Source organism: Gnatocerus cornutus, chromosome 5 (genome assembly GCF_029298725.1).
Source record: "Gnatocerus cornutus isolate USDA-ARS CGAHR chromosome 5, icGnaCorn1.1, whole genome shotgun sequence".
Classification (NCBI taxonomy): domain Eukaryota; kingdom Metazoa; phylum Arthropoda; class Insecta; order Coleoptera; family Tenebrionidae; genus Gnatocerus; species Gnatocerus cornutus.
Window position 1 is genome coordinate 9,003,210 of NC_142237.1, and position 26,665 is coordinate 9,029,874.

The window sequence follows — 26,665 nt, forward strand, 5'->3', positions numbered from 1 at the left end:
CTGAATTTCAATCTAACAAGTTACGAGAAAATAAAGGCTACAATCTTGAGAATCATAAAGAACAAGTAAAATTCTTGCGTTTTCTTTTAGAATGAGAGACAGTTTTGATTATTCTTAAGAGGTAATAAAAATGATGAAAGCAATAAAATTCTATAAATTTATTATGCAGTTGCATAGTTGTACACTGCCATAAATCATTTTCACGATTGTTTATTAATAAATTACAATAATTATAAATAATACATTATAAAAAAGCATTTTTATCTTGAACCTTTTCTATCTAACTCTAATGATAAGAGAATTGTGATGTATGTTTACGTCCAACCCGACTTACTCTAAATAAAAACTAGAAAAAGAATAGTATAACAGCACCATCTTTAGCAATATTTTCCTCTCAATACACTAAATCGATGAGAGTAAATCTACAAAATTGAACTTATGGAAGTAACCTAAACATTTAAGTACTTGTCTTCTGTATTGCATACCGATAACAACGGTTGGACCAACGGTAACAATTGACAAGTAATATTTGCTATTATGAACATACAGTCTTACGCAACTTGAATAAAACAACCAACAACGAAAAAACAACGAACGTAACAAAACGAATTTTACTTAAAAAAGCCAATCTTATTGCTACAAAATTAGAACATTTTGTAAAAAAAATGTACAAAATTAAGTTTCTAAAGAAACAGAGACCGGCTCTTTGGAAAGAACTGTAAAGTGCATCACGATCTCAGTTAAAAAATATACAAGCTGCTCTTTCTTTTTCTTTATACAAGGCAAACTTTTTTTTATACAAGTCCTTATGAACAATTCGCTTATGAAATATCACACACACTTTAAAAACAGGCCTAATTTCAGGAAGCGTACATCCTGTTAATTTCATGCTTATAGCGTTCTTGAATATCTTTCCTCTTCAGTTTGAAAGCGGCCGTGACTAGACCCATGTCTGGAGACCACACTTCCGTCACCAACTTGACAGCCGCGGGGAGTTCGAATTTTGCCAAATTGCCTAAGAAACTTGTTAATACCACCAAAAATATGCACCACAATCAAACTTACTCTTTTTGCCGTGTTCGTTCAATTCAGCCATCACAACTCTTTCTACATCAGGTGATTGACAGAGGTCTTCAAAGGATAACTCTCCTATTCCTTTCCTAATGGCAAGATCCTTCAGTTGCTGTTGGTTTGGAACTACCAGAGCTACGCAGAACTCTTTCGATGACTCGCCGTAGACGCAGATGTTGTCGATCAAAGGACACGTTTTCAGTTGAGCTTCGACTTTGCCTAAGCTCACGTATTCGCCGGCCTGCAGCTTCACGAGGTCCTTCTTACGATCTGCAGATTCCATTAAAAAACGAATTAAATTGTGCATGAGGATATTACCATAATTATGCAGATAAAAATCATAACAATAATAATGTAATTTTCACAATTATGCAGATAACCTTTCAAAAAATCGGACTGCTACACTTTAATCAGCAATTACGCTACACAATAATTAATGAATAATGAAAAAGTAAAATTACCAATAATTCTGACAACGCCATCGGTGTGAATTTCTGCGATATCTCCAGTCCTGAACCACCTCGTTCCATCACCTTCCATAAAGTCTTCGTCTGTCTTTTCAGGCATTTTGTAATAACCGGCGCTGATATTATCGCCACCCAATATAATTTCCCCTCGTGGATACGGTTTATCTGTTACCCGATAATGACCCTCTTCCCAATTTACTAACTTAATATCACATACTGTAGTGGGAGCGCCCACACGGCCGTACACTCTATCGTAGACTGAAAAATGAAGAAAATTAGAAGCTATTTTAACTTTGAGGTCAAATAATTACAATCTTGCACTGTGGCGCATGATGTCGACTCAGTTAAACCGTAGCCTTGAATAACTGTGGCGCATAGACATGCGTTCATTTGTTCGTGTGTTTCTGGTGATAGAGGAGCACCACCGGACAGGATTAATCTCATGTGACCACCAAGAATAGCACGAATGGGGCCGAATATTATTCTGTCAAGAAGTGGTGTGGAGTATCCTCGCCTAATCCAACTAACTTTGTAATCGTACGCAAATTTGAACAAAACCTTTTTGATCGCGCTGCTCTTGCTGACTTTTTCTTGAACACTCTTCGAAATCCTGTCGAGAATGAGCTGAAAAAGATAGCAAATAACACGAGTTACTCGTTGGATTTAAGGAACTTACCGGAACACTGGTCATGCAAGTCGGATGTAAAACAGTTGCGTCACCTTTCGTTCCCTTCTTAATCTTACTAGCAGTATCTATCATTGTTAAAGCACTAGAATATCCAATAGCAACGCCAGTTAAGGCGCATACACTTTCGACTAACAACTCGTAAACGTGTGCTAAAGGCAGGAAGCCAATCATAACATCAGTTTCGTAGATATCAGTCGAATCACAGAACGCTTTCAAAGTAGCAATCAGATTCTTATGGAGGAGCATCACACCTTTAGGAATACCAGTAGAGCCGCTTGTGTACATGATAATCGCCACGTCATCAGCCTTCGGTGGTACATCAACTGAAGAAAACTCATGAGAAATGTCCACAAAACTAACAATCAAACAAACCTATTTTTGAAGTTGACCCTCTCTTCAGAACGTCGCTAAATTTAATAATCTCAATCCCGCTCTTGTACCCAGTTTCTTCCAAAGTCTTCAACTGATCCTCCATATAAATCAAAGTCTTGACAGTAGGTACCATCTCCAAAATCTTCTTAAATTTGGGCATAAGCTCGTAACTCGTAATCACAGTAGTAACTTCAGTTTCGTTCAAACCGTGAGCTATAGCTTCGTCTCCTAAAGTGGCGTAGATCGTGACCAATGGAATGCTTTGTTTGAAGATGCCATGAGCGGCGATCATCCACTCAGCTCTAGTTTCGGCGAAGATGGCCACATTTTCCCCAGGATTGTTGCCGAGCTCGCGGATTCCCCTACCAAAGTTCTGTGCCAGAGCGTTCACTTCGGAGAAGGTCTTCCATTTGTAGCCTCCCAAGTTGTACTAATTTCAACACATGACACGTAAGATGATAAGAAGTAACGTTATTGACTTACTTTCTTGAAAACGCGTCCGTTCGGCTGCTTCTCGTCTTCTTCGGCTAGGATCTCCCGAGTACCCAAAAATCTTTTATTCGGAAACTTCCTACTAACAAACTCAAACATCTTCGCCATGGTGTCTATCTTTTCTTGTACGAGGGAAACATGGACCGGTCCTGGTTCAGTGGTGGATCTGTAGGTGATGCTCTTTGTATCTTTGGAGATCGGTTTAGCCTAGATTTCGACAAAAGAACGTATTAAAGCGGGCCACGAGGTGGAAAAATAACAGAACGTGCAGCGTTCTGCTCCATTGACAATTAAAAAAAATCCTCTTATAGCATAACCAGTTAATTGCCGTGATTGTGAATTAGTTGTTATTAAATACTCACCGCAGGCATATTATAACAAAAACTCTATAGAAATACAAGTTAAAGTTGCAATAGCGTTTGTCATGCAAAAATATTATTGTTTATATCAAGAGTAAACACATGCATTGGAACGGCTTGATTATACAAGTTCTGAAAGGGACTGTTAAACAGGTGCACTAATTAGTTTGTTAAGAAATTAATTAGGAGTTGATAGTGTACCGCTGCATCAAAACTAGAATTCTCCAACAATGAAATCATAATATAAAAGTTTGATTACGATTTCAATGTTTCGTTTCGACGCACCAGTATCCGCTTTAATTCTTCGTGAGATTAAGGGGATTCAAACCCACCCACCCTTGAACCATCTTTTCAATTCCGTCCTATACATTTAAAAATAAAAAATCGCCACCGCAAAGTCCACAGCCTAATATGTCGCCATTCTCAATATACCTTGTATATTTTAGATGGTCGTTCGGTTGAGTTGTTAGTATTATCGTTTCCTTTCATATCAATGCTTACATCTGTCTTTGGCTGATCAGTCTCAGTGGCAATAATAACGCCCTATAAACAATCATCATTATGGAAAAGGTGTCCAACCCGAACACGCTCACACACATTTCGTCGTATCGACGAAAATCTCAACAAACATCATTAAATAAAAAGACAAATAATAAAACAAGCTTCGTTACTAAAATGAGTGATGCTATAAACATAAACGAGAAACTGATGGTAACGTTCCTAAGCGTCATGCACATGACAAATAGAAATGCTGCTTTTCTTATGAGAACCGATCGGTGTGAACTGACCTTAACTCTCCGAGATAGAGAACGAGCTCGCCAGGGCCTTTGGAGCATGACGTAAACAGGGAACGTGAGGACGTCGTACACGAAGGCCAGGGCTTTGAGAGCCCCGATGGCCAACGTGATCCCAACCCCATCCATGTCCCTGAAAAAAATTCAAAAATGTACACAGGTTCAAAAAAGGCAACACATGCAGAGCGTGCACAAGGGAGCTCTGATGAAGTTGTTACGTTTTTATGTTATTTCGGAAAATAATACATTGATAAGAAGGGGACATAATTGGTAATAATCACGAGCTGTGGGTAGATTGTATCAAGGAAGCTATTGTAATTTTGGTGGGTTTACATTGATTTAAAATAATAACAATTCACTGTGGGATTTTGGTCATATTACAATGGCAATTACATACATTACAAATCCGGAATTTTAATGGTCTATGACCCCGTTATTGGAATCTAAAAATTATACCAAAACTGTGACAATCGATTCTCAATAATTACAACAATGATAACACTGTCCGTTAATAAAACTTGGTTTCCTTGAAAAAGTGCTCGAGACGTTTTCATAAAAAGACGATAAGACTATCTAAAGAAGTTTTGCGCATCCGTCCTAGTTGATTTATGTTTCGCGAAATACGAAAATAAGAGATTGACCGCATGTTTTTCAGAACACTCACTTGACATTTTCGAAAATTTTCCAATACATTTTTTTTTTCGAAATGTAATGACTTTGAATGTGCGTGCTGTTATCGCATTTTCTTCGAGCAACTGATGAATTTAGACCATATTAAGACCATGAGGTTACATGTAGATGGATGACGTTTCATGTGTGACAACCGCGGATAAATCGATTTTTTATGACATAGCATACGGCCCTGATAAATAAGCGGAAAAATTGTACTAACCCTAAATACATCTCGTTTTTATCTTCTCCAAAGCCTCGAGCAACAAAACAAAACCTAAAAACCAAACCTGCAGACACTAATCTTCGACCACCTTTACCGGTCGACACTTCTTGACGGAATGAACAAAAACGAAAAATTGTCGACCGATAAATCGAACTTGTGATAACATTGATATTGACCTAACACATTGTGTTCGATTACAAAAGTTCTTGTCTTTATCTCGACCCTCCCTCTTTTGTCATAAAAAAATTGGAGATTATAAAGAACTTTGACCTGTTGGTACCTTCTGAAAAATTTTCTGGTCTTAAAAGCAAAGGTCTTTCAAGCGGCATGTGAAGGAGACATGACGATCAGGATATCTGGTCGGAGTCCCTTTTTTATCAACCGGACTGAAGAAAGGTCACAGTCGATGAATTCGGGTTACTACACGGATGCATATCGGGAAAGATTATCACGTAGTCGTAATGTTAATATTAGATCGCTTTCAAGGACTCAAAATAATAATAATTTAAGTGAAATTTATGTAATTGCATTAACGATAGTTGGGTCACCAGGTTAAGTTTCCAAATTTCTTTCAATTTGTAATCCTTTACGGTTACGGACACAACAGGTGCTATTATGTATTCATCATTTAAAAAACCGTATTGTCTTTTATTCAAATTTATGTTTAAAAACTAATTAATTTTGGAATGATTAGAACGTCACAATGAATTTGGAGGCGTTATTTTCAGGTCGACAGTTCGCGAGATCCGAGATGACTCACTTGAAATATCGATGAAAAAGAAGTGTTTAGAGAAATCAAAGGTCTTAGTCATGGCAAATTTGTCCGATAACAAAAGGACTAAGTCACTAGAATTCTAAAATTTCATCACAATGAAGTAGTCATTGTTTCAAAAACGTACATTCTTAGATCCGATGTTATCTGTCGGCAGGTGAATACTTTTAAAATCCATTTTTCAGATTAAATGAAATGATAAACGTAATAGCACCGTGACATCCACTGAAGTTACATTGAACCCACGAAAAAAGAAAATTTCCTAAGATCACGCACTTAATTCCGAATTTTATCTCTAGAATACCCCTGCAATGATTTGATATTGTCATCTATTTCAACATATTTATCAAATAATCTATTTTGCAATGCATTGAGTACGTGCAAACTGACTAATGAGAGTGGCAGCGAAAGAATGGATAAATCGTCATTCATAAAGCTTTTGTTGGGAGGATTTAAAAAAATTGTGCCGGGCAATAAAATCGAGTCATTAACAGAATTAATGATATTTTTAAGAATATAAAATTTTTAGAGATAACCCTAATAAAATACAAATATAAATAAGATAAAAATAAGTCTAAAAAATGGGTTATAAAATTATCCTAGGTATATCACGAATAAACTCAAACCTGTCATTTATAAAATGTGGAGACTGGAGAGATTGTTTCATGTTGAATATTCAAATTTCGAAGCAAAATTAAACATCAAAATCAATCCACCAATAACGGCGGTTGGCGCGAAAATTTAAACGTATTTACTGACTATAACAATGTTTAAAACTCCATCATTGTTCTGTTATCGTTTTATGACTTGATTTATTAAATTTGAGAAACACTAACAAATAAAAATAGTCGTAATAATAACGAAATACGTACTCATTGTTAAAATTCCGTAAGTAGCTTTTAAATATAAATTATTGCACTTTACTCTAAAGTTAACAAGTAACCCATTAAACAACAGGTAAAAACTTAACAAACTGGGAATGTTGGAGGTAATTACGTGACTGCAATAGGAATGTAAATACTCCAATCGTTTATGTAAATAAAATAATGTTACACTTTGACTCGACAAATACGCATTGGCGTAAATTTATGGTTTAATAACTGACCCCACGTTCATTTCACCTTTGATACTGTTATTATTTACCTTTAAGTGTAAAACATATGACAACTCAATCATTTAAATACCGCAATTAAAAATCAAATATTTTGCTGTCTATCGATCAATCCGATTCAAATGTAAGAAGTATAATTTTATCAGCGATAGGGAAATGCCCGGGAACAAAATTAGGGTTATCTGTGAGTTATCAGAGATTTATCAACCATTCAAATGTAAGAACCAGGAAAAATTCTGTCTGAAAACCACCGTTTTTTCTAGAGAATGAGAGAGATGTGCCAGAACTGAAATTGAAAACAAATCTAATAAGAGAATTGGCGAAAACATGCAGGGTAATTGAGCCTAATTGAGTTGAAAACCCAAGAAAAAATTGACAATTTTCAAGGGCTTCGTGCACGTTTTTTTCGGGGGTGATGATAAATCAGCAGTCTTCGAGAATGTATTTTGGGTTGCGTTTCGAACTCATGCGGGCTTACGACTTATGAATATTGGTTCTCTTTCAACTGAATTACCTTTTATTACCGTAATAGTTACAGTTAGTTTTAATATCTTCAGATATGCATCAATATATGTAATACGGCAAATTGTCAACCAATTTCTATTATTATTTCATATTGATTTATTAATATACCCTATAACTTACAAGTTGTCTTCCTTTTTTAGCAAAACTCCGAAGACCAACTATTCTTTTTTAATTAGGCTACCAATTAGTTCGTTTCCACAAAATCGAGCATAAAACCTTTTAGTCCGATATACGTAGCTTCAATAGAGTTTAAGATAAGACGAACTACAACTACACGCATTATCAATTTGTAGATAATTTTCACGATTATTGGGCTGCTTATTGGAAGATTATATTTTTTATGTCCGACCCCGTTTGACGGGGCAAGATATGATAATGAGTCAAATTATTTTAAATAAAGACTTGTTTATACTCCTCATTTATTTTGAATACCGCATTTCAAGGTCATAATTTGTGACAGTTGTGGAGCTTTACGACAAATTTAAGAGGATTTATGTATTGAAAACAATCACGAACAGGTCTTTGGGTGTTCCAGTACTCGTTTATGTTCAATTCAATGGATAAATCTTCTCAAATTTGCCGTAGAGCTCCACAATTTTCACAAATTATGACCTTGAAATGCGGTATTCAAAATAAATGAGGAGTAAAATCTACAGTAAAAAATTAAAAGCATTTGAAAAGTCAAAAAACATTCAGATAAGATTAAAAAAAAACACAAAAGTGCATAGAATATTTTAAAGACGTGATTGCATTACAAACGTACAGTACCACGCAAAAACTCCGAATACGATAACGTTGGCGTAGTCTTTGGAATTTGAAATTTGTTGGCAGCTCTGTCGTTGCCGGTTACCCCAAAGTGTTTGTAGGTTTATACATTAATTGATATACAAAAAGGTCGCCAACAAGGCTACCAACCCACTTCAAATTCCAACCCAATAAAAGTTGTCATTGTGGCTCAAGCAGAGACAAAAGGCAAAGACATAGTGACATGCTTTGTAAAATCAGTGAAAACACATGCCGTGCAATATGTTCTGTCCAATGCAAAATACTCACGCCTTGTCGTCTACAAACATCTCGTTGAGCACACAACACTGTAAACACAACAAAGAAATCAAGACATGAACAAAAGTAAAATAAAATGCAATGAAAAAAAGGAATCAAATAAAACTATCAATAGAATTATCAACACGCGGACTTTGCTCAGACTTGGCTGCCTTTACACCTTGCGTAAACAGGCAGTTACAATCCAGTCCAAATATTTGCACCCATCGATCAACGGAAGCCGCCCTGACGTAACATTTATGTTTGATTATTGTTGCAAATTCGGGCAGGTCGCAATCTCGCCTAATTTTACTTACCGAAACCGAAAATATACACGCGACCTCGTCTGTATTTACTATTTTGAAGCGAGTGAATTGGTCCGCAGCATCAATTGTGCCCTACACTGTACAGCGACATAAATAAAATGTGCGTTTTGAATTGTGTTTGAGGTGGTTTCAAGGTTTCGGAGTGTTTTGTTGATTTTTAGGAGACATCGTTCTTACGTAATGATAGTTTACCTTAATTAACAATATTGGGACTTTGAACTGCCGTAATTTCTACGATTAGACGACCTTGCGTTGTCCTAAATGAGTGTAATTTACTGAGATACGTTCGAGAGCTAAAAAGTTGCAGATCTTAGAAAATTAGCACGAATACTGAGAGATCATCACGCACTGACACCGACTTAGAGAATGGAAAAACACAACAAATAAGAAAAAAAAAGAAGGAAGGCCGAAGAAAGGGAATTCTAATTAATGTTAGATTACGAAATGAAATTTTCAGCCACGTGACACTACAAAAAACTCACTTTATTTCCATATTGAAGCGAAGACTTCACTAGCACCGAACGAAAAATGCACTGATTGCTACAGGTAAGCCACACGTACAATTAAACCCGGCGTTATCAAATGATAAACAGATAAGAATGCGAGGAGCATGAACCCTGACACTTGAAAACTTACGGACTTGGATCGACACTAAATACTAATAAGACGCGAAGAGGGAAGAGGCAAAGGTTAAAAATTGTTGCTACAACATGTATGATTCACTTCCAGGGATTTCGCGGTCGGAGTTCCAAAACTTTGACCCCCAAAAAGTAGTGCCGAGAATCAATTTATTGGGGCAAAACTCTGATAATATCACAGATGGATATGATGAAAAAGCAAAAAAAAAACAGGAAAAGTTATTAATTTTTTAATTATTATGGGTGTCCGGATATACCTTGGGATCACGCGTCCTAGTATGTAATCCAAATTGCATATTAAGAGTGTCCTCGAACTTCGACTTGACACACTGTAATTTGCAAGTTTGATAAGAACAATTTGTCAATAAAATTGCAGGCGAGTCTGGAAATGTGCAATTTACGTTTGCAGAAAAATAGCTGAAAACCAGATCTCTTATCTCAAAAATTTTAACAATTTCAGACTTGGGGTTATCATTATCAATAATCATAATTACATCACTGTCAGATTTAGTTAACTCCACTTTCTCCGAGTGAAATTTGGATATTCATGACTATTAAAAAATAAAATATAGCGCGGTTTTTATGGGGGATCAATCATGATAGCGTTTACTCACACGTCTGCAATGTTATCAGTAATTTATGGGTACATAATTGGTATCGGTGGGATTTGGACGAAGTTCCGCTTGACATCTTGGTTAATGAATGAGAATGAATGATATAATTGTTTCAATGGCAGCAATTTGTAAAATGGGTCCACTGGGTTAACATATGGTACAATAGTTCATCTGTGCTATTATCCACAACAAATGGAATTTAATTTTGCGCTTGATTAGAAACCTAATCAACCTGCGTGTAACCAGTTCTGTGTATTTTTGCTCGTTAGCTCTGAAATAAAAAATTTAAAACTGTAACTAACTTTTCCGGGTAGTAATGATGAAACCATTAGTGGACTTGAATGAGTTTTACTGATATAAAAACCTTTTTTTAAAAGGACGCTTAAAAATAACTGTTCTTAAAATATCGTAATTTTTACGTTTCTCAAATAAACAAAAATAAAGCTCGGATGTGCCAACACAACTAATTAAAACGCAACAATCAAATGATACGTCGAAACTTTCTCCTGAAACAAGTTCTGTCTCCTGGGATTTATTAAAAATTTCTCTCAGAAGAAGGCCACAGACCTAGCTATTTATGTATTTAGAGCGAAAACGCTACTTTCTGGTTCGCAGGCTTTACGTTAAAAAATACCTAGAAAACTAAAAATTGGATATCCCGATGCCATTTGAAACTCTTGAAGGTGAGTGAGCCAAAGAAGATAAAAAACTTGTTCTTTCAGTATCCAGAAATAGGAATCCAAGATAAATAAGCCACTCTTTGGCTTAATCGATTTCGACTGAACAACAATTTGGAAGTTAACTAAACACGTTGATTGCTTGTAAAACTTATTATTTACACGTTTTATCAAAAGAGGAAATTAGTTTTGAAGCTAGCAGTTAAAGGAAAATTGTATAAGTGGAGTCGTATCTTATTAAGCTGTAAAAACTTACATAAATGTTGACCATTATCGGTAACAACAACAGACGAAAAATTCATCGAACGATCTCAACAATATGAAACATCGTGAGAGATTCAATTTTAACATGAGTTTGTTAATAATTAATAAACAATAAACAACCAAAAAACTGGGATTAAAAGTTGTAAAAAGGAAAATTCAAACCAAATATTTATTTTTAACAAACTCAATTAAAAACCTTATAATCGAACAAAAGCACAAAAAATGGGCACGCAGGCATGGAATTTAAATATTTTTAACTCCCACAGAGTCTCTTCAGCACTAAGCAATATAACATGCAAAGATATTGTTACATAATCGAGAAAATAATTCTAATAACCATCAACATGTAAAACTAGATTTTTTTTCCAAATGCGAAAACTGAGCACTTCCTCAAACACTAACTGTGACCGTGTTCTAAATAAAAACAACTCTCAAGTTTCTTTAAAAAAATGTTCCTTTGGCTACTAGAGGGGCCTAAAAATGGCGTATCCTAAATTTCAGAAAATAATTTAAAAATAATATAGATAATAAGTCATATTTTTGTAAATGTTAATTTGGCAACACTGAGCGTACGTAATGTACCTTCAACTTACAACTGTGTTGAATTTGTACTGATATGTACGCCTCACTAAATCGGAATTTTTTTTTCTACTGTATTGTACTATATCCAACGCAATAAGTTTCATTGAAAAAGACGAACATGTACCGGGTAGGTGTATTTTCTTGGACTTCAAACCCAGATAATACCTGGTGTCTCGAATTTCATTAGATTCAAAGTCCCAAGTAGATATGAAATGAAAAACATGTAAATCCTCCGATCTTGATAAACCTCTCAGTTATAAACCAAAACACTTTAAAATAAAATTGAATCCTGGAAGATAGCGTAGGGGTCTAGCAACGTTCTCTTTCTACTAAAATATGAAATAGCAACTTATTCAATGAACGAAAACAACTCAAGTACCTGATGAACTGATGACCCATTTCGATTTTCTCGATAAAATTGGATCAGACGATATTGGTAACACGTGGCAGTGCATTTATAATACTTTGCATACATTGTGGATAATTTTATTTAGTAATGACCGACCGTGCACTGAGTCATACGATTGGATAAATTGTAAATGGAGAAATTTTCATAGAGAAATACACAAATTCTAAGGAAGTAAAAACAATTCACAACCGGTTCTTGTTAACCTTGACTTTCAGCGAACGTTTGGAGCGTTTTCGGGAGTGTCTTTCCGCTGCACGAAACTCGGAAAAAATTAAATTAAAGGGAAATCGTCGGCTAGGGTGTTTACCCCTTTAACCTTAATAAATCGCCGCTCTACCTAAAGGAGGTCACGAATTAGTTTCTCCGTGCGGTTTCCTTTGACCCAGGCCTTGGAAAATAACGCTCATCTCTTCACTAAATATTAATTTCGAGTGACAACTGGGTAATTTGTGTTATAATTCAGGAGCGACCCTTGGACTTTGCACTATGGAAATAAAGCGGTAAATTAAGAATTTCCTATTTTAAATCCAATTGAGCCGGCATAGGGGATGTCTATGGAAATCTTCTCCGCGTGTCTTAGCATTATGGGCTAGGTCAAGACAAGTTCGTTTACCTCGCGGAGCGTAAATAATACCATAATGGGTAGACTTCATGCACGTGTTTAATCGATGGACACGTCAGAAATCTGCGGTTGTCATTAATGACAACCATACGTCAAAAGAATGACAAATTTGACTATTGACCTAACCTAAAAACCAAAAAGCACACTTTGTTCGCTTTTGTCTTTTGGACTTTTATAAGACTCGCAACAGCCAACAACCGCTAAGTGGTCGTCAAAATAAAAAAAACGAGTGGCATTTAGGTTAAGTGAACTCACCGAAGATAGCCGGAAGATTATCACCAAATTAGTTCGATTATCTCTGTTTTGGGTTTGTATTTCAATTATCAACACTGACACTAATAACACCGGTTATCTATGAAACTTACACAACTGAAGCGCGATTCGCATTGATAAAAATGATACACACTGTATTTTTGGACAGGTTGGCAACGACCAATCAGGAGACTCTTCGAATGGGAGGGATAGTGGCGTGATTCTTTACGTCACCATGTGGACGACCAAAAGATCAATATTTACCACGATAAAACACCCCAACGCATACGCACTTATAATAAATGAGACAAAAGTGTCTCAATGAATCCCAAAAGACAATCTCCTTCGAAAAAAAAACTCAAAGACACAAAAAGAAACGCAAAAATCCCGTTAATAACGGTTTTATTCAAGTGAGAATTTAAATTCCCGCGCTAGAGGGCGTATTGTCACCCAATAAAATTTCCTACCTTATCAACAACTCCGTCATCAAATGACACATCAAAGTGAGGTTAAGTTTAAGTGTAACTGTGTAGATTAAAATGGTTTTATCCGAAGAAACCACCACACTTTTACATAAAAACACAATTCAGTACCTCCATGACATTGCCGAGAGAGTCCCCAACACTCTCGAGATTCTGAAATCCTACTACGCGTACGTAAGTTTCATCTCGCTGTGATTTTATTAATAGCTAATCGTAGGTCAAAGTTTCGAATTTCGGAATTACAAACAAAAATTCGAGTTCAAAAAAGTAAAAACAAAGTTAACGTATTGTGTCCCCGGTGTTGCCTTAAATTGCGAAGACCAAACGCTTCGTATGTCGTGAAACCGGAAACCAAAAAGTCGAAGTTTGCTCAAAAAGTGTTGAAAAAGGTCAATTCCAACAAAAGGTTGTCTAGGTATCAGAGGAAGTATTTAAAAAAGAATGATCTCAAGCCAGGGAACCAACTGGTACATAATTATTTAAAGTAGTCAACAATGCTTTATGTGTTTTTTCAGGTTGTTACTTGTAGTTTTTGTAAAAAAGATGTTAATTTTCAATGTTTAAAACCGGAGACTCCAAAACCTGCAGAAGTTATTCATATTAGTGCAAAAAATGAGAAGAAAAAGCCAAAGAAGAAAAAAGACAAGTTCTGTGGACTTCAAATGGCAGCTGTTGCATCAGCTCAAAGTCAAGGAAAAAAGAAGAAATTAAAAAAGAAAGAAAACAGTTGTCAGAAGAATAACGCGAAACATGAAGAAACACCACCAAAAGTGAAGCAGAATAAAGCAAATAGGTTAAAACAGAAAATAAAGCAAAAGAAAAATAATAGGATGTTAAATAAGATGTTAAAAGAGAATGTCAAGTTAAAATCAAACGGAAAAAATGGTTTGTCTAAGTTTTTACAATCTCTGGGTAAATAAAATAAATGAATAAAAACCTACTAAAGATGTTTTATTTATAAAATAACATTCAAAACAATCACACTGTATTAGAGATGGAAATTTTTCTTGTTAGGAAAGTCTGGGACTGGTTAGCACCATATTCAATCCAATGGAATTTGTTCCTTGACGATCTGTAAATTCCAAGTATAAATCTTTTGATAACAATAAAAATTATAGTTGTAAGCAAACGGACATACCATCAAATGAGGGCTAATTTAGCATCCTTGCGTGAGAAATTCTCGACTAGCCCCTCCTTTGACGGTGCATCTCTACAAGGTCTGGTTGATTAGTAGAGGAGACTACGACACACTCGTTGGGCACATTGACAGACTAGCTCAGCCAGAAGCCCTGGTTAGGCACTAGCGCACTTGTCACGTGAGTGGCCACGTGCCGCGAAGCCTCTTCACCTACCTTCACGCAAATGTTTCTATATTCCTGGTCGTTGCATGAGGCAGATCTTTCTGGCAACTCTTTGCCACGTCGCCTCAACTCTTGACTCACCTCCACCAAATCCAGGATTGTGATTGGGTCCAGTTTGTGTCTGCCAATGAGCCCAACTAAATACTCGATGTAATGTAGCCTACGCACACAAACAACAGAATGTCATTATGGGGAAGTACCTGATAAAGACGAAATTTGTACATATCTCTCGGAGTTCCGTACGCATTTGGCGGCAGGCGTTTGGCCGCGCGTCTAACGACCGTTTCGAGGTCGTCGGTTGATAAGAGTTCGATAGTTTCGACATGATGCTTTCGAATCATGTTACACAAATACTCTAAATAATGCATCCTGCACCAGGTGAATTCCATTTGAATAATAGAATATGCTTGAATGAGATATAATTACCTGCAGAGGCCTGCCTGGCCTGGGGTCACTTCGTTGTTGCAGACTGTGTCCACAAGACCGTTGGGGGTTTCACGCTGGAGCGGAATTAGGCATTTAGCTACGGCGGAAGCGTTTTCCTCTTTGTCCGTTGGGGCCTCAGTATCAAAGAAAACTTTATGTTCCTGCAATTACCAGTGAAATTCGAAGAAATAAATCCACTAAAAACAAGTCACCTTCAATAATCTCTGCAATTCTGTTGGTTCTTTGTCTCTGAGGTAAAAAAGGCAGTTCCTAGGATGATGCGCATGCAAGCCCAATTTGGCGCAATACATGCTCACTCCGCATTTGGCCCCCATCATGAAAGGCTTTCCACAGCCGTAACAGAACTCATGTTTACATTGGGTACAAGTGAAATGCATGCAGCCTCCGCGTGCTAAGGAATATCTGAATTTACATTTCGGGCAGTCAATACCATTTTCTGCTAAATGCTTTGCCACAGCACTGGCTTGATTCTCCGGATCGTTTGCATCTTTCCATTCAGCGAATTTTTCGCAACTTATCCCTTCATGTTGTTTTTCCCACTAAAAACCCAACTTAGTTTTGCCGAGAAAACATACAAAATACTCACAGTTCTGCCGCAATTCGCACAAGTCATTGCTTTGCAGTCGGGGCATACCAGACGTCTTTGGCGCGGATTTGCAATGAAACCAGACGAACACTGCGAAAAAACTTTCTAATACTCATCTCGACAGGGGTAGATACTCACTTTTACGCACCATTTGAAGTTGGGATCTTGCATTAAAGTACGATCTCGTAGTTTTCTTTGGAAGAGCTCGTGCACAGTTGCATCTAAAATACCTTTGAGCAAAATATCCAAATTCGCGAAATAATCAGAAACATCATCTTCCGAAGATTCGGTGTTTGTCAGTTCTGGTTGCTTGCAAAAAGGGCACGTGCAATCCATAATTGACCTATCAGTGACTTGAACAGTGAAGTAGTTCTTAGCGCACTCCTGACAACATCTGTGGGTACATTTGAGCATTGACACGATCTACGGACGATCTATTAATTTGAAGTCAGAAGGACAGAAGAGTATCACCTGATTCATTGGATATTTTCCTGCACACAACTCACAATCTTGCTGCAAATAAGATATGGCTGCGTCAAGAGTTGGACAATCTTTTACAGCTTCAAGGGCTTGTTCTGTTGAGAATTTTAGCGCCATTAAACTGACGGCTAACTCTGCTTGTTGGTAATTGTCTACCTGACCCTCTGCCAAAAACCGCCGCGCTTGTCGCTATAAAAATTTCACTATTTAAGCAACAAAGAAATTAAAAAAAACTTATTTAAAATAATGGTGAAGGGCTCCTGAAGGGTCTTACCTCCATAATTTCTAATTCACTAGGTTGTTTAACTTCGATGCTAAGATCAATTTTATTATCTTCCATCCTATCCACATCTTCGCTGCTTCCTTCTTCTTCGTCCTCTTCTTCTTCATCGTCCTCGGAAGTGTACTCTTCCGAATCACACACTTCATCAAAATACTCATTCGGTCTTTGGTCCTTCAAGTTCGTCGTCAACTTTTCAACTTTAGCGCTAATTTTCGACAAATTTATATTCAGAGCGTTAACCACCTCCGCGTTCTTTTTATCAAACTCATTGTAGTCCTCAGTGTCCGATTCCCCAACCTGATCATACTCCTCAAAATCCTCATAACTGTCTTCGTCGGTGCTCGGATCCAGAAGCTCTTCAACGTTGCTGTCAGAAACAGAGGAGTCGCTGTCGTTATCCAAAGATTTAGTGTAAGAAAGTTGTTTGGAACTTGTCGTCGAATCAACTGAACTATTTCTAAACGAGCTTAAACTTTTCTTTGGACTACTACTCAACTGCCGATTCATTTCCTTAACGGTCTGAACGCTCTGTTTCATCTCCTGTGCAATTTCTTCCGATTTCCGGGTCTGCATTACCGGACGTGGAGATTTTTCTTTCGCAACAACAGGTGTCGCATTTTCCTTCGAAGCGCCGATTTTCTCATTATCTTTTTTAGTAAGATCGGATTCATTGACCGCACCTTTGTTGGCGCCACTCTCCGCCCCCTCATCGTGTTTAATCTCGTTTTGTTTATTTTTAACAACCGGAATTTGGCTACCAGTTTTGACGGGTATTTTACTAACATTTGGAACATCTGGCGATTTGGGTTCACTTTTCGAAATTGATCTTTGACGTGAAATTGGTATTCTGGACGGTCTTTTTGGCGGAACCGGAAGCAGGGATTGTTTATTTTGCGCTATTTGTATTGTCGTCGAAATTTTTGGATGGTTTTCAATGTTTTCGAGCTGACTAGTGGAGGTCGTTGCTTCAGGATCATTAATAGGGCTTGCACTTTTTATTTCAGCGGTTTCTTTTACCGGTTCTGGTTGGTTCGTTTCGCCGTCTGTTTCTGTGGACGGTTTTTCACTACTGGATTCTGTGGCGGTGCTGGAAGAGCTCCGACGAGCTGCTTTTCTTTGGGCTCGGCGCTTTGATCGTTTCATTGACTTTTTCTGCTTCTTGGTCAGGGGAGGTTTAGTCTCCAGGACATCCAGTTTTTCTTCCAGATTCGTGCCAATTTTCGATTCTTCTTGGGTTTGAGGCTTGGGTTCAATTTGTTGAGTTTTTTTGTTGGTACATTTAGAAGGTTCTGGTGAGATTACTTTTTTATCGTCTTTTAAAAAATTTTCTTTTTCATTGGTAGCCTCAACCGGCGATGTATTTACTACATCGGAATTTTTATTTATTCTAGACTGTGGCGACTTGTCAACAACATTTTCATCATTTTTAACGGGAGGCGAACTTTCTTTTTGCTTTGAAGCTGTCGAAATATCACTAGAAGCACTTTTTCCTTCTGCAACTTCTGCGTTCTGAATATCAGAATTAGTTGAGGATTCCAAGTTAGAAGTAGATGTGACCTTCTCCTCAGGTGCTTGCACCAATTCTTCAGAAGTTTCGTTTTCGATTTTTTGATTTTTAGCTCCATTCAACTGCACTTCTTGACTTTTTTGAGAGTCTGGTGCACTGACTTCATTTAAAGAACTGTCAGAGATCTGAAACCGTTCTTCTGTAAGTTGAGCTACAGTTTCACTTTCTGTTATTTCAGCAACCGGCTCGGTTGAATGACAAGAATTTCCGACATCGGCAGCCAAGTGCTGTTCTGTCTCGGCCCTGTCATCTTCCGGTGCAGAATTTCCTTTAGATTCATCAAATGGACTTTTAGATCTTTGCAAAATGGGTTTCACGTCTGTTGGCAGATTGGTTGGATCGCCACTTTTATCTGTCTGAGAAGTACTGGCCTCTGGTTGAGAGACTGCCAAGAAGAATGTATTATCATGCACCTCAATTTGTTCAACTTGTTGCAACTCCTTGGTGGAGGCCTCCAGATTGCTTTCTCCTTCTTTTTGCTTTACGTTTTCAAGCGCTGCCATCTGAGAAGCCTCCACATTAGCGTTTTTTGAAGAAGTACTTTGCAATTTTATAGCAGCGGTACTTTCCATGATAACCTCGGCACTTTCCGAGCTTTTTGAAGTGGAAGGTTGTATCATTTTAATTTCCGTACTACTTTTAACCACCGAAATAGCCTCGTCGGACTCAGATTTTTCAACTGGTTCACTTGTACTAGATAAAGTTATATTCAAAGTACTCACACTCTTGCGCTTCAATCGCGGCAATTCAATCGAATGATTTGGAATATCACTGACAGCATCGACAAAATCTTCAGCTTTGTTTCCTTCATCGCTGCTTTCAGTGTCACTAAAATCCGATTCTTCTTTCGTTTCGTCTCTTTCAGCCTCAGGAACTTCGTAGTTATGATCAAGCACTTGAATGACGGTACTACTTTTTTCTACGTATACTTTAGTTTTGGGGGGTTTCTCTGTTACTTCACTAACGTCTAAACTATCACTAAGGTTGTTTATGTCTTGTAGGTTTTTTAAAACTTCCGACTCGATGGTTTCAAGGGTGTTAAAATTTTGAGTTTTTTTTAACTCCTCTTCGATACTTTCGACACTTTTACTGTGGGGCGTTTTACTAGTATCAATGGGACTTACCGCTTTTGCCATTTCCTTATCATTCCTCTCAACTTCAACATCTATAAGTTCGAAATAAGAAAAATATCACGAAATAAACTCCACTTACCTTCACCCCTTATTTTCTCCAGCGTCGCCCCCTGATTACCTGCTTCGTTTTCCGTTCCCACCGGAGGCCCCCAAATCCTCATTAAAAAAGGTTTTAACTGAGTTTTACTCAACTCGTTAAACGCAGCTTCCAAGTCACCATGATGAGCTGTGAGTACTGTTAAAATATCTTCACGGCTAAACTCTCCTCGCGATGCCAATTCTGCATACTAATTTTCACAATAAGAAAATTTAAAGTTTCAAGATTGTTGTGTTTACCTTTCTTTGCCTCTGTTCGACGCACTCCGTCACGGCTGGCCACAAATTCCCTTTGTGGAGTCTCAAAGCAGCTCTGGCCTCCTCTTCCGAAACTGTCCCTACAATATTCATGGGTCCTTCGCGACCCATTTGGGTTGCAAGAGTTTGAACACTAGCGATGGTAGCGTCCCAATTTTGACGTAACCAATCAATAGGGTTCATGTCTTTACAGTGAGTCAGAGCTGCTTGGACTTCATCGGCCGTGTATTTAAATTGCTCGGCTTCGCGTAAGAGTTTCACCAGTTCCATTCCTTGCGATTTGAAGCTGTGGAAGCCGTTTTCTGTGAAGTCCAGCGATTCCGCTCTAGCTCGGTGACTTGGATATTCGTTCTGTGAAAGAAAAATTAGTATCAGCGCCCCGGTACTAAAAGGGGGATAATTCTAACAAAACTACGTCAAAAATCAAAGCCTTATATTGCAAAAGCACCCTGTAAAATGTTGGCTCGTTTCTGTAGAGTTCCGGTTTTCGCAGATCCATGATGCTGTAATAAGATCGGTTTGTTGTGGGTCTTCTGTCTCTTGGCAGAAAACGTTCTATGTTGTCATCGCCGTATTCGTACGGCGAAGGACTCTGCTCCCTACTACCTGGCAAGCTCTAAATAAAATCACGAATGTAAGAGCAAGTCTAATTTGGTGCTGGATTGAAACCTGTGAATCTGTAGTGAAAGACTGGCGACTAGAAGATCTGTGTAACGACCATTCGGAGCCACGTCTTTGCGAACCCGCGTGGAGAGAATTTGAACGTCGCAGATCTCTTCGGCGATTGTTCCGACTGGTGGGGCGACCTCTGGGAGATTTTGGTACTTCGGTAATTTGGGCGACGTCTTCGTAAGTCTGAAAATGGTTCCGTATTACCATGTTATACATTCGTGCAGTTCGTGAGTCCGGTACTACCAAACCAACGAACTGTTGCTCATTCTAGGTACTTGAGTCGACATGTTCTGAGGAGGTGGAGATGTCCCAGTCGTCACTTTTTTGTCACTTTTAGCACAATCGTCAGTAGTACCGACACTCATCGTTTTAACCGCACTAGCACTTTCAACAATCGGAGCTTTGTCATCCATTTCACTTGCACTAGGAGACGCGTCGGCTTTTCCTGTAACAACAGGAAAAGTGTTACTAAATCACGCAATCACAGGAAATTTTAGTAGATTAATGCACGCAGAAACTAAGGGCTAAAAACAACACAAGGGGTATTTGGTCTAGTTTTGTTTATTTGTCAAAGTCGAGAATTTTGTGCCCGGCCAAAAGGAAATTTTTCTACTCCTACCTTTCTTCGTTTCGGGTAATTCTTTTGGGGGTTCACTTGTTTTTAGTTTGCCGAGTTTATTCAACAGAGACTCTGTTTCGCTGTAATCTTTACTAAAGTCGTCGCTGGATCGACTCGTTTGCACTTTACTCTCCTGAGTTTGCTTGGCTTTGGGTAGATTCTTCGGCGATGCGATTTCTTCGCTCTGGACAAACTTTGCGTTGATTGTTACAGTCTTGCAGCAAATTAGGCAAACTTTCGTGCCGGCTTCATTGACAAACGTGCAATGTTCGCACTCCCAACTTGAATTTGGTATTTCAGCGAGGACTTTAACACTCTCTTGTTCTTCTTCTGGGACATCAAGAATTTCGTTTTCTTTCTGACTTTCTGACTGTTCATCGTCAGTTTGACTAGAGGACTCACGCACACTGTGGCGACTCCGTACATTCGACACTCTCTCCATTCTATCAATTGTGTTTCTTCTGGCTACCTCTCTGGGAGCGGAAGAAGTGTCGCGGAGACTGGTTCGTTGCCTCTCCGGATATCTGCCTCCTAGAGATTTTCTTTCGGTTCGATCATTATGACTGAAGATCGATCTTCTTTCTTCCATGTCGTCTTCGTCATCTGTTTCTTCAGCTTCTCGATACTTTCGGCGGCTCTTTTTACTCATGGAGGATTTTCGCGACTTGGTACTGTGGGTGGGTGAGGGAGGTCGCGAGTGGTGGTGCACATGTCCCATTGGTACAGGATATGGATACATAGCGCTTGGGGGAGCGCCGTGCCATGTTCCCATCCACATAGGGTTTATGGGGTACGGAGCTGGAGCCATGTTCAAGCTCAAGTTGCTCCCAGTTCTTTGATCGCACATCGAGCAATCAACCCATTGTCCCTGATAGCACGAAGGACAGTTCAATTGAGCCATGGATTGTGCCTGAAAGTTACCATCACAGTTTGAATTTTCTAATAACGGGTGGATTACTTGTTGCATTGGCATGAACCCATGATGGTGGTGATGATGAGGCACTGCATTATTTAAATCAAAGACTGAAGCACTGTGGGGAAGGCTCCTGGGAGGTGGGCATGACGTATTGCTTAGTTTTCGCAAACGGGCACCACTTTCTGACCCAGAAATGCTTCCGGATCGGAAACGGGCGTTCCATTGATCGCTGTCCCAATCAGGGTACCCACTGTCTCGGCTCGGGGGCTAAAACAAACTGTCAGTACTATCATGGGTATAGATAATGAGTACCTTATCAAAGTCAGAGCCAGTGCTAGACAAGTTTGGAGTCGTTCCTCGCATAGCCAGTTGGTGTTGTCGGTACCTTTGTTGCAACGAAGGACTTGGACTTGGTACTTCAAATCCACGATTGTACCGATCTAATGCCGGAGGACTTGCCGATACTTGTCGCGAAGCTACAAAATAATCCGACGGTCGTACAATCCGATTTAAATTATGGTACTCACAATGAGGCGGTGATGTCGGAGGTGGAGGTAGAGGACGTGTCCCCACCATCCGTTTCAAATTGTTCATTTTTTCTCTGAAAGAGAAGCTGTCCTTCCTTGGAAGGGTGGGCACCCCCTAAAAACACGTCTGAATTATCGCTCCACGTTTCTGAGTTGTCCTTTAAGCTCTTTAAGCTGAGGTAATTAGAAAGGAAAAGGTTGAAGCGAGCGCCATTAGATATTTACACAATATAAGGCTTCGATTTAATAAAATAGTTTATTTACTGATAGAAGATACAATTAGCTAGGGCAACAAGATTGCATTCCTACCTGGTTGTGTCTCGTAGGGGTAGGACTGGGGCAGGGGGACGGGCCGATGGAACCTGCGCGGCGGTGGCGGCGAGGGGGTGGCACGGGGGCTGAATGGCTCTCTCCTTTTGGGGGCAGGGGCGGGCGCACTTCCATAGCCTTAATCGCAAATTTGCAAGCATATTAATTTTGAAATCAATAAAACCATTGTAGGTAAACCAAAATTACTTACACGTCGAATATGACTTTGTCGTTTTGGGTGTCGGTGGTACATATCATCGCACGAAAGGCAAAAGATCTGAAGACAATGATCGCATCGCACCGAAGGATTTGAAGAACCACACAACTGGCAATGTCTGCCATCGGATTTTTTTGAATCTGGGGCATAAAATAGCAATTTATCACAAACTAGTTACTTTTAGCCAGCTCTTCAATATTTTGGGACTTTTAGACAAATTTTAACAGACAATTCAATAGTCCTAAAATGTTGAAGAATTATGACCTTAAAGTGCGATATCTTACCATTTTTAAGTGGTAATGGGGGCGCATTCGAGTACTGTTGCCCAAATTCAATGACTTCGTAATCGGGTTCCTGGTTTTTGGAAAATTGTGCTCGTGGGTGTTCTTCAAGAGGGATCGGCGGAGGCGGCGCCCCTGACCCGCTTTTGTACTACCGGAAACAATAAAACTATGAATAATTCGGAGCGCATCTAAAAATAGGCGGGTAATGATTCAAATTAAAAAGAAATTCAAAATCTAGGGTGTTTAGTGGCGCTCAATTGGTGCTTCCGAACTCCCTAGTTTGTTTTCGCAACATGGCGCCGTGGTTGACAAAGCTTTGACAGACCGTTTGAACTTTATTGAGCTTTTTATTGATATTTATGTTTAGTTTTACATGACGATGTACACTTTACCGAACTTTTGCCGTGTTTGCCTCAAATACGATAAGAATCTCATCGATTTAGAACACATAGAAAATGAGCCAAGTGAAACTTTAATGAGTAAACTTCAGCAATGTGTATCTGAAGTGGTATGTTTATTTTTGGTTGTCCCTCATAGAAAATGTACCTTTATTGAATCTATTTTCAGGAATGGAAGGTTTTCAAGCCACTCCTATGTCATCCTTGCATAAAGCGCTTGAATATTGCGTATACTTTCAAAAAGCAATGTGTCCAATCAGCGACGATGTTAAAAAGTTACGTGGCCCTCTTAACAAAGAACAAATCCGATTCAGAACCCGACTCGAAGGACGATGCGAGTCCATCCAACGCATATATGATGCTACCTAACCAAAAATATATCAAGATCGTCGTGAGTCCTCAAAACCAGAACAGCTACCAAAACGTGTTCCTTAACGTCGTACCGACACCTCCACTGAATCCTCTTAGTCCAGACAACAAAAACAGTAAAGACACAAATCAGAATGTGTTTCTAAACATCAACAACACGTTCCAAAAGTACGTTTCTTCTACTCCAGAGTCGTCAAAAAATGTCAACGTCAATCAACTCCTCACTGAAAGCAAAAGTGAAGAACTTAGTGTAGAAATTGACCCCACTGACTTTGGACTAGGTGATGAATGCATGTCAGAAGATGAAGAGAGTCAAGGTGAAAACGGAGTGAATGATTGGGAGGATGTCATCTCCGCGATGAAAATAGCCTCGCGGTCAAACGGCGCTCCCAATGGTAAACACTTAGAGGCGGCGAAGGCGAGTTCTTTCGGAAACTACGTTCCTATTTTACCCAAACAGTCGGATGACAAAATGGACTTTAGTAATTCTGGTGAACATTTTCTTTCTTCACAGCTATTTCCGGCGTTAGATTTCAACTGTGAAACCTGTCAGAAGCAGTTTTCCTCTAGAATTAATCTCAGACATCACATTAAAAGTTTTCATATGGGGAAATTCCCGTTCAAATGTGATTACTGTCGTAATCAGTTTATCATTCGAGCTGAGTATGAAGCCTGCATGAAATACCATAAAGGGGAGTCTGATCCTTTGGAAATCACTTCGTTGACTTTAAATGACTTTAAAAATGAGCCTATAGAACGAGGCGCGACTGAACAAGAAACTACTAAACCAGAACCGACTGATTTAATTTGTGACATTTGCCATAGACAGTTTAATAGTCCCTCAGGCTTACTCAGACACAAAGTTCGTAAACACAACCAGAAAAGTAAGAAGAAGTACTTTATAAAAGGCATGAAAAATGCCAAATGTGATATTTGCAACAGAGAATTCTCAACACAATCGTACATGCAATTGCACAGGAAACTGCATTTGCGGGACGATATCGGTTATAAATACAAAGTGTTTGGGAGAAACAGATACATAAAAAATGAAGAAAAACCTGTGAACGTAAAAATGAAAAAAGGGACCTTGGAGTCGGACGATGAAAAAGGCGAACAAAAATCAGACAATCAAGACGACAAAACAAGCAATAAGGATGAAATGGAATTTATTGAGGAGCCAAAAGAAATAAAGGAAGAAGACGAATCAGCTTCAGATAACGGTAGCGACAATTGAGCCTTAAACTTTTATATTCAAAATTTTGATATCAGAACGGGCACCATGAACTTTTTTTTACTTTACACTGTATACCGAAAGTATTGTTTAACGTAATTGTATTATACAATTGTCAGTTATTGAGGATATTTCCTCTGTTCCTGAAGAAGTCTCATAGCTTGTAACACCAAACGAATCAAAATGATATTGCAATATTTTGTGTAATAGATAGATTTTGTTGTACTGGGACGCCACGTCCTCGAATATTTATGCACAATTTATGAAGAAACATTTGGTTGGCCTCCGTATATTTATTTCCAGTTTATAGTGTAAGCCTTAAACATTACTATTAGTTTTATGTATATATATGTATCGATTATTCTGTTTTAAACACTTAGATTTAGTCGAGACTTACTTTTCGAACTGATTATTACGTAATTACGCAAACCAAAAAATTGATTAGTTAAAAGGACACTGTACTGTTAATGATAAGCTTGTAGTAACTATGTTTTGTAAGCTTTACATTCGTTTTCAGTTTTATTTTTCTTGCATACTTACCACCCACTGTGGCATGTTTCTGGCGAGTCTTAGGCGTGTGGATGGGTTGGAAATGGCCATCGGCCTCCATTTGTTATCGTTTTTATTCTGAAAATTGTAATTAATAAGATGTCATTAGTTTTATTTATTTCATATCATTTGTATTTTATATTAATCACAATAAATATTTTTTGAGAAAATTTACTGTTTTAGCGGGAAACTCGTAGGATGATATCTAAAAATAATGCGTGGACGTAATTTTATTTACGTATCAAACGCGATGTGCGTTAATTCCATTCGGGACGACCCGGAAACCCATTTGGTGCAAAAACTCAGCGCAGCAACAAAGATACTATTATAAGAATCCCAAACTAAAGAAGTTTTACGATCAAGTTCGCAAGTTACGAAAGCATTTTAGTCATTAATTTGCCGGTAATCACAAGTGTTATCTTTTTAACCGATTATTTGTTTGATTTAGGTTTATAGGCTCTTCGATTTGTTTATTTTGACCCTCGCCGAGTACCGAATGTGACAGTAACGAGCGTAAAACTCGTCGTCGACTCGATATAATTAGATATTATCAATCCTGTGTATTTTTAGGTTTTATGGAAGCCGGTTATCGAAAATAATGACTTCCTGGTGTTGCAACCTAATTAAATAGAACGAATTGTTACAGAACATAAATATTTAGCAATTTCCTTGCGCATTAACACGGACCGGTGGTGCCGAAACACGTAACTCTGCCTTTGGTGGTTAGTAAAGGGTTGTACTCACATTCATGGTGGTTGCGCTCCTCCTCACCAAAGCAAATCTTCCAGGTTCCCGGAGCACATCGCCGAAGAGAACGCGTTCGGAGAACTGCGGGCAGCGATCTCATCGTGGCTAGCCATTCTAAAATTATCCGGCCGCCTTGACACTTTGCCAAAATTTGAATGTATAA

At 38.4% G+C, this 26,665-nt stretch overlaps 4 protein-coding genes across 17 annotated transcripts; 2 read left to right on the forward strand and 2 right to left on the reverse strand.

Moving 5' to 3' along the window:
* Nucleotides 1-143: 143 nt before the first annotated feature.
* Nucleotides 144-13,530, reverse strand: Acsl (Acyl-CoA synthetase long-chain). 8 transcript variants are annotated; one of them, XM_088037527.1, is made up of 11 exons: nucleotides 13,439-13,530; nucleotides 8,600-8,637; nucleotides 4,238-4,376; nucleotides 3,882-3,992; nucleotides 3,082-3,297; nucleotides 2,599-3,028; nucleotides 2,215-2,549; nucleotides 1,850-2,162; nucleotides 1,533-1,796; nucleotides 1,066-1,341; nucleotides 144-1,015 (listed from the first exon to the last, which is right to left on the reverse strand). In XM_088037527.1, exons 2-11 carry the CDS (start codon nucleotides 8,617-8,619, stop codon nucleotides 861-863), a joined length of 2,259 nt encoding a protein of 752 aa, XP_087893653.1. In that variant the 5' UTR covers nucleotides 8,620-8,637; nucleotides 13,439-13,530; the 3' UTR covers nucleotides 144-860. The 8 variants fall into 8 exon arrangements, with proteins under 8 accessions (XP_087893653.1, XP_087893657.1, XP_087893651.1 ...); XM_088037531.1 differs by lacking the exon at nucleotides 13,439-13,530 and adding an exon at nucleotides 12,975-13,119 and having other exon boundaries at nucleotides 3,951-3,992; XM_088037525.1 differs by lacking the exon at nucleotides 13,439-13,530 and adding an exon at nucleotides 12,975-13,119.
* Nucleotides 13,511-14,397, forward strand: LOC148174175 (uncharacterized). The gene is made up of 3 exons (XM_088037546.1): nucleotides 13,511-13,623; nucleotides 13,671-13,920; nucleotides 13,969-14,397. The coding sequence occupies exons 1-3, from the start codon at nucleotides 13,511-13,513 to the stop codon at nucleotides 14,371-14,373; spliced, it is 768 nt and encodes a 255-aa protein (XP_087893672.1). The 3' UTR covers nucleotides 14,374-14,397.
* LUBEL (Linear Ubiquitin E3 ligase) lies at nucleotides 14,384-26,602 on the reverse strand. Of its 7 annotated transcripts, XM_088037523.1 has the most exons (23): nucleotides 26,500-26,602; nucleotides 25,747-25,833; nucleotides 23,209-23,356; nucleotides 22,919-23,064; nucleotides 22,708-22,845; nucleotides 22,399-22,513; nucleotides 22,184-22,347; nucleotides 21,914-22,138; nucleotides 20,956-21,865; nucleotides 20,612-20,781; nucleotides 20,334-20,519; nucleotides 20,113-20,280; nucleotides 19,647-20,015; nucleotides 19,390-19,597; nucleotides 16,602-19,342; nucleotides 16,319-16,516; nucleotides 15,986-16,270; nucleotides 15,848-15,937; nucleotides 15,453-15,800; nucleotides 15,241-15,401; nucleotides 15,037-15,183; nucleotides 14,806-14,974; nucleotides 14,416-14,525 (listed from the first exon to the last, which is right to left on the reverse strand). In XM_088037523.1, the coding sequence occupies exons 1-23, from the start codon at nucleotides 26,503-26,505 to the stop codon at nucleotides 14,496-14,498; spliced, it is 7,209 nt and encodes a 2,402-aa protein (XP_087893649.1). In that variant the 5' UTR covers nucleotides 26,506-26,602; the 3' UTR covers nucleotides 14,416-14,495. The 7 variants fall into 7 exon arrangements, 6 of the variants coding, with proteins under 6 accessions (XP_087893646.1, XP_087893647.1, XP_087893649.1 ...); XR_015770193.1 differs by lacking the exon at nucleotides 15,037-15,183 and adding an exon at nucleotides 14,592-14,693 and having other exon boundaries at nucleotides 14,384-14,525; nucleotides 22,184-22,513; XM_088037522.1 differs by lacking the exon at nucleotides 15,037-15,183.
* LOC148174177 (uncharacterized) lies at nucleotides 23,477-25,925 on the forward strand. Its single transcript, XM_088037541.1, has 2 exons — nucleotides 23,477-23,716; nucleotides 23,776-25,925. Exons 1-2 carry the CDS (start codon nucleotides 23,582-23,584, stop codon nucleotides 25,207-25,209), a joined length of 1,569 nt encoding a protein of 522 aa, XP_087893667.1. The 5' UTR covers nucleotides 23,477-23,581; the 3' UTR covers nucleotides 25,210-25,925.
* Nucleotides 26,603-26,665: the final 63 nt, after the last annotated feature.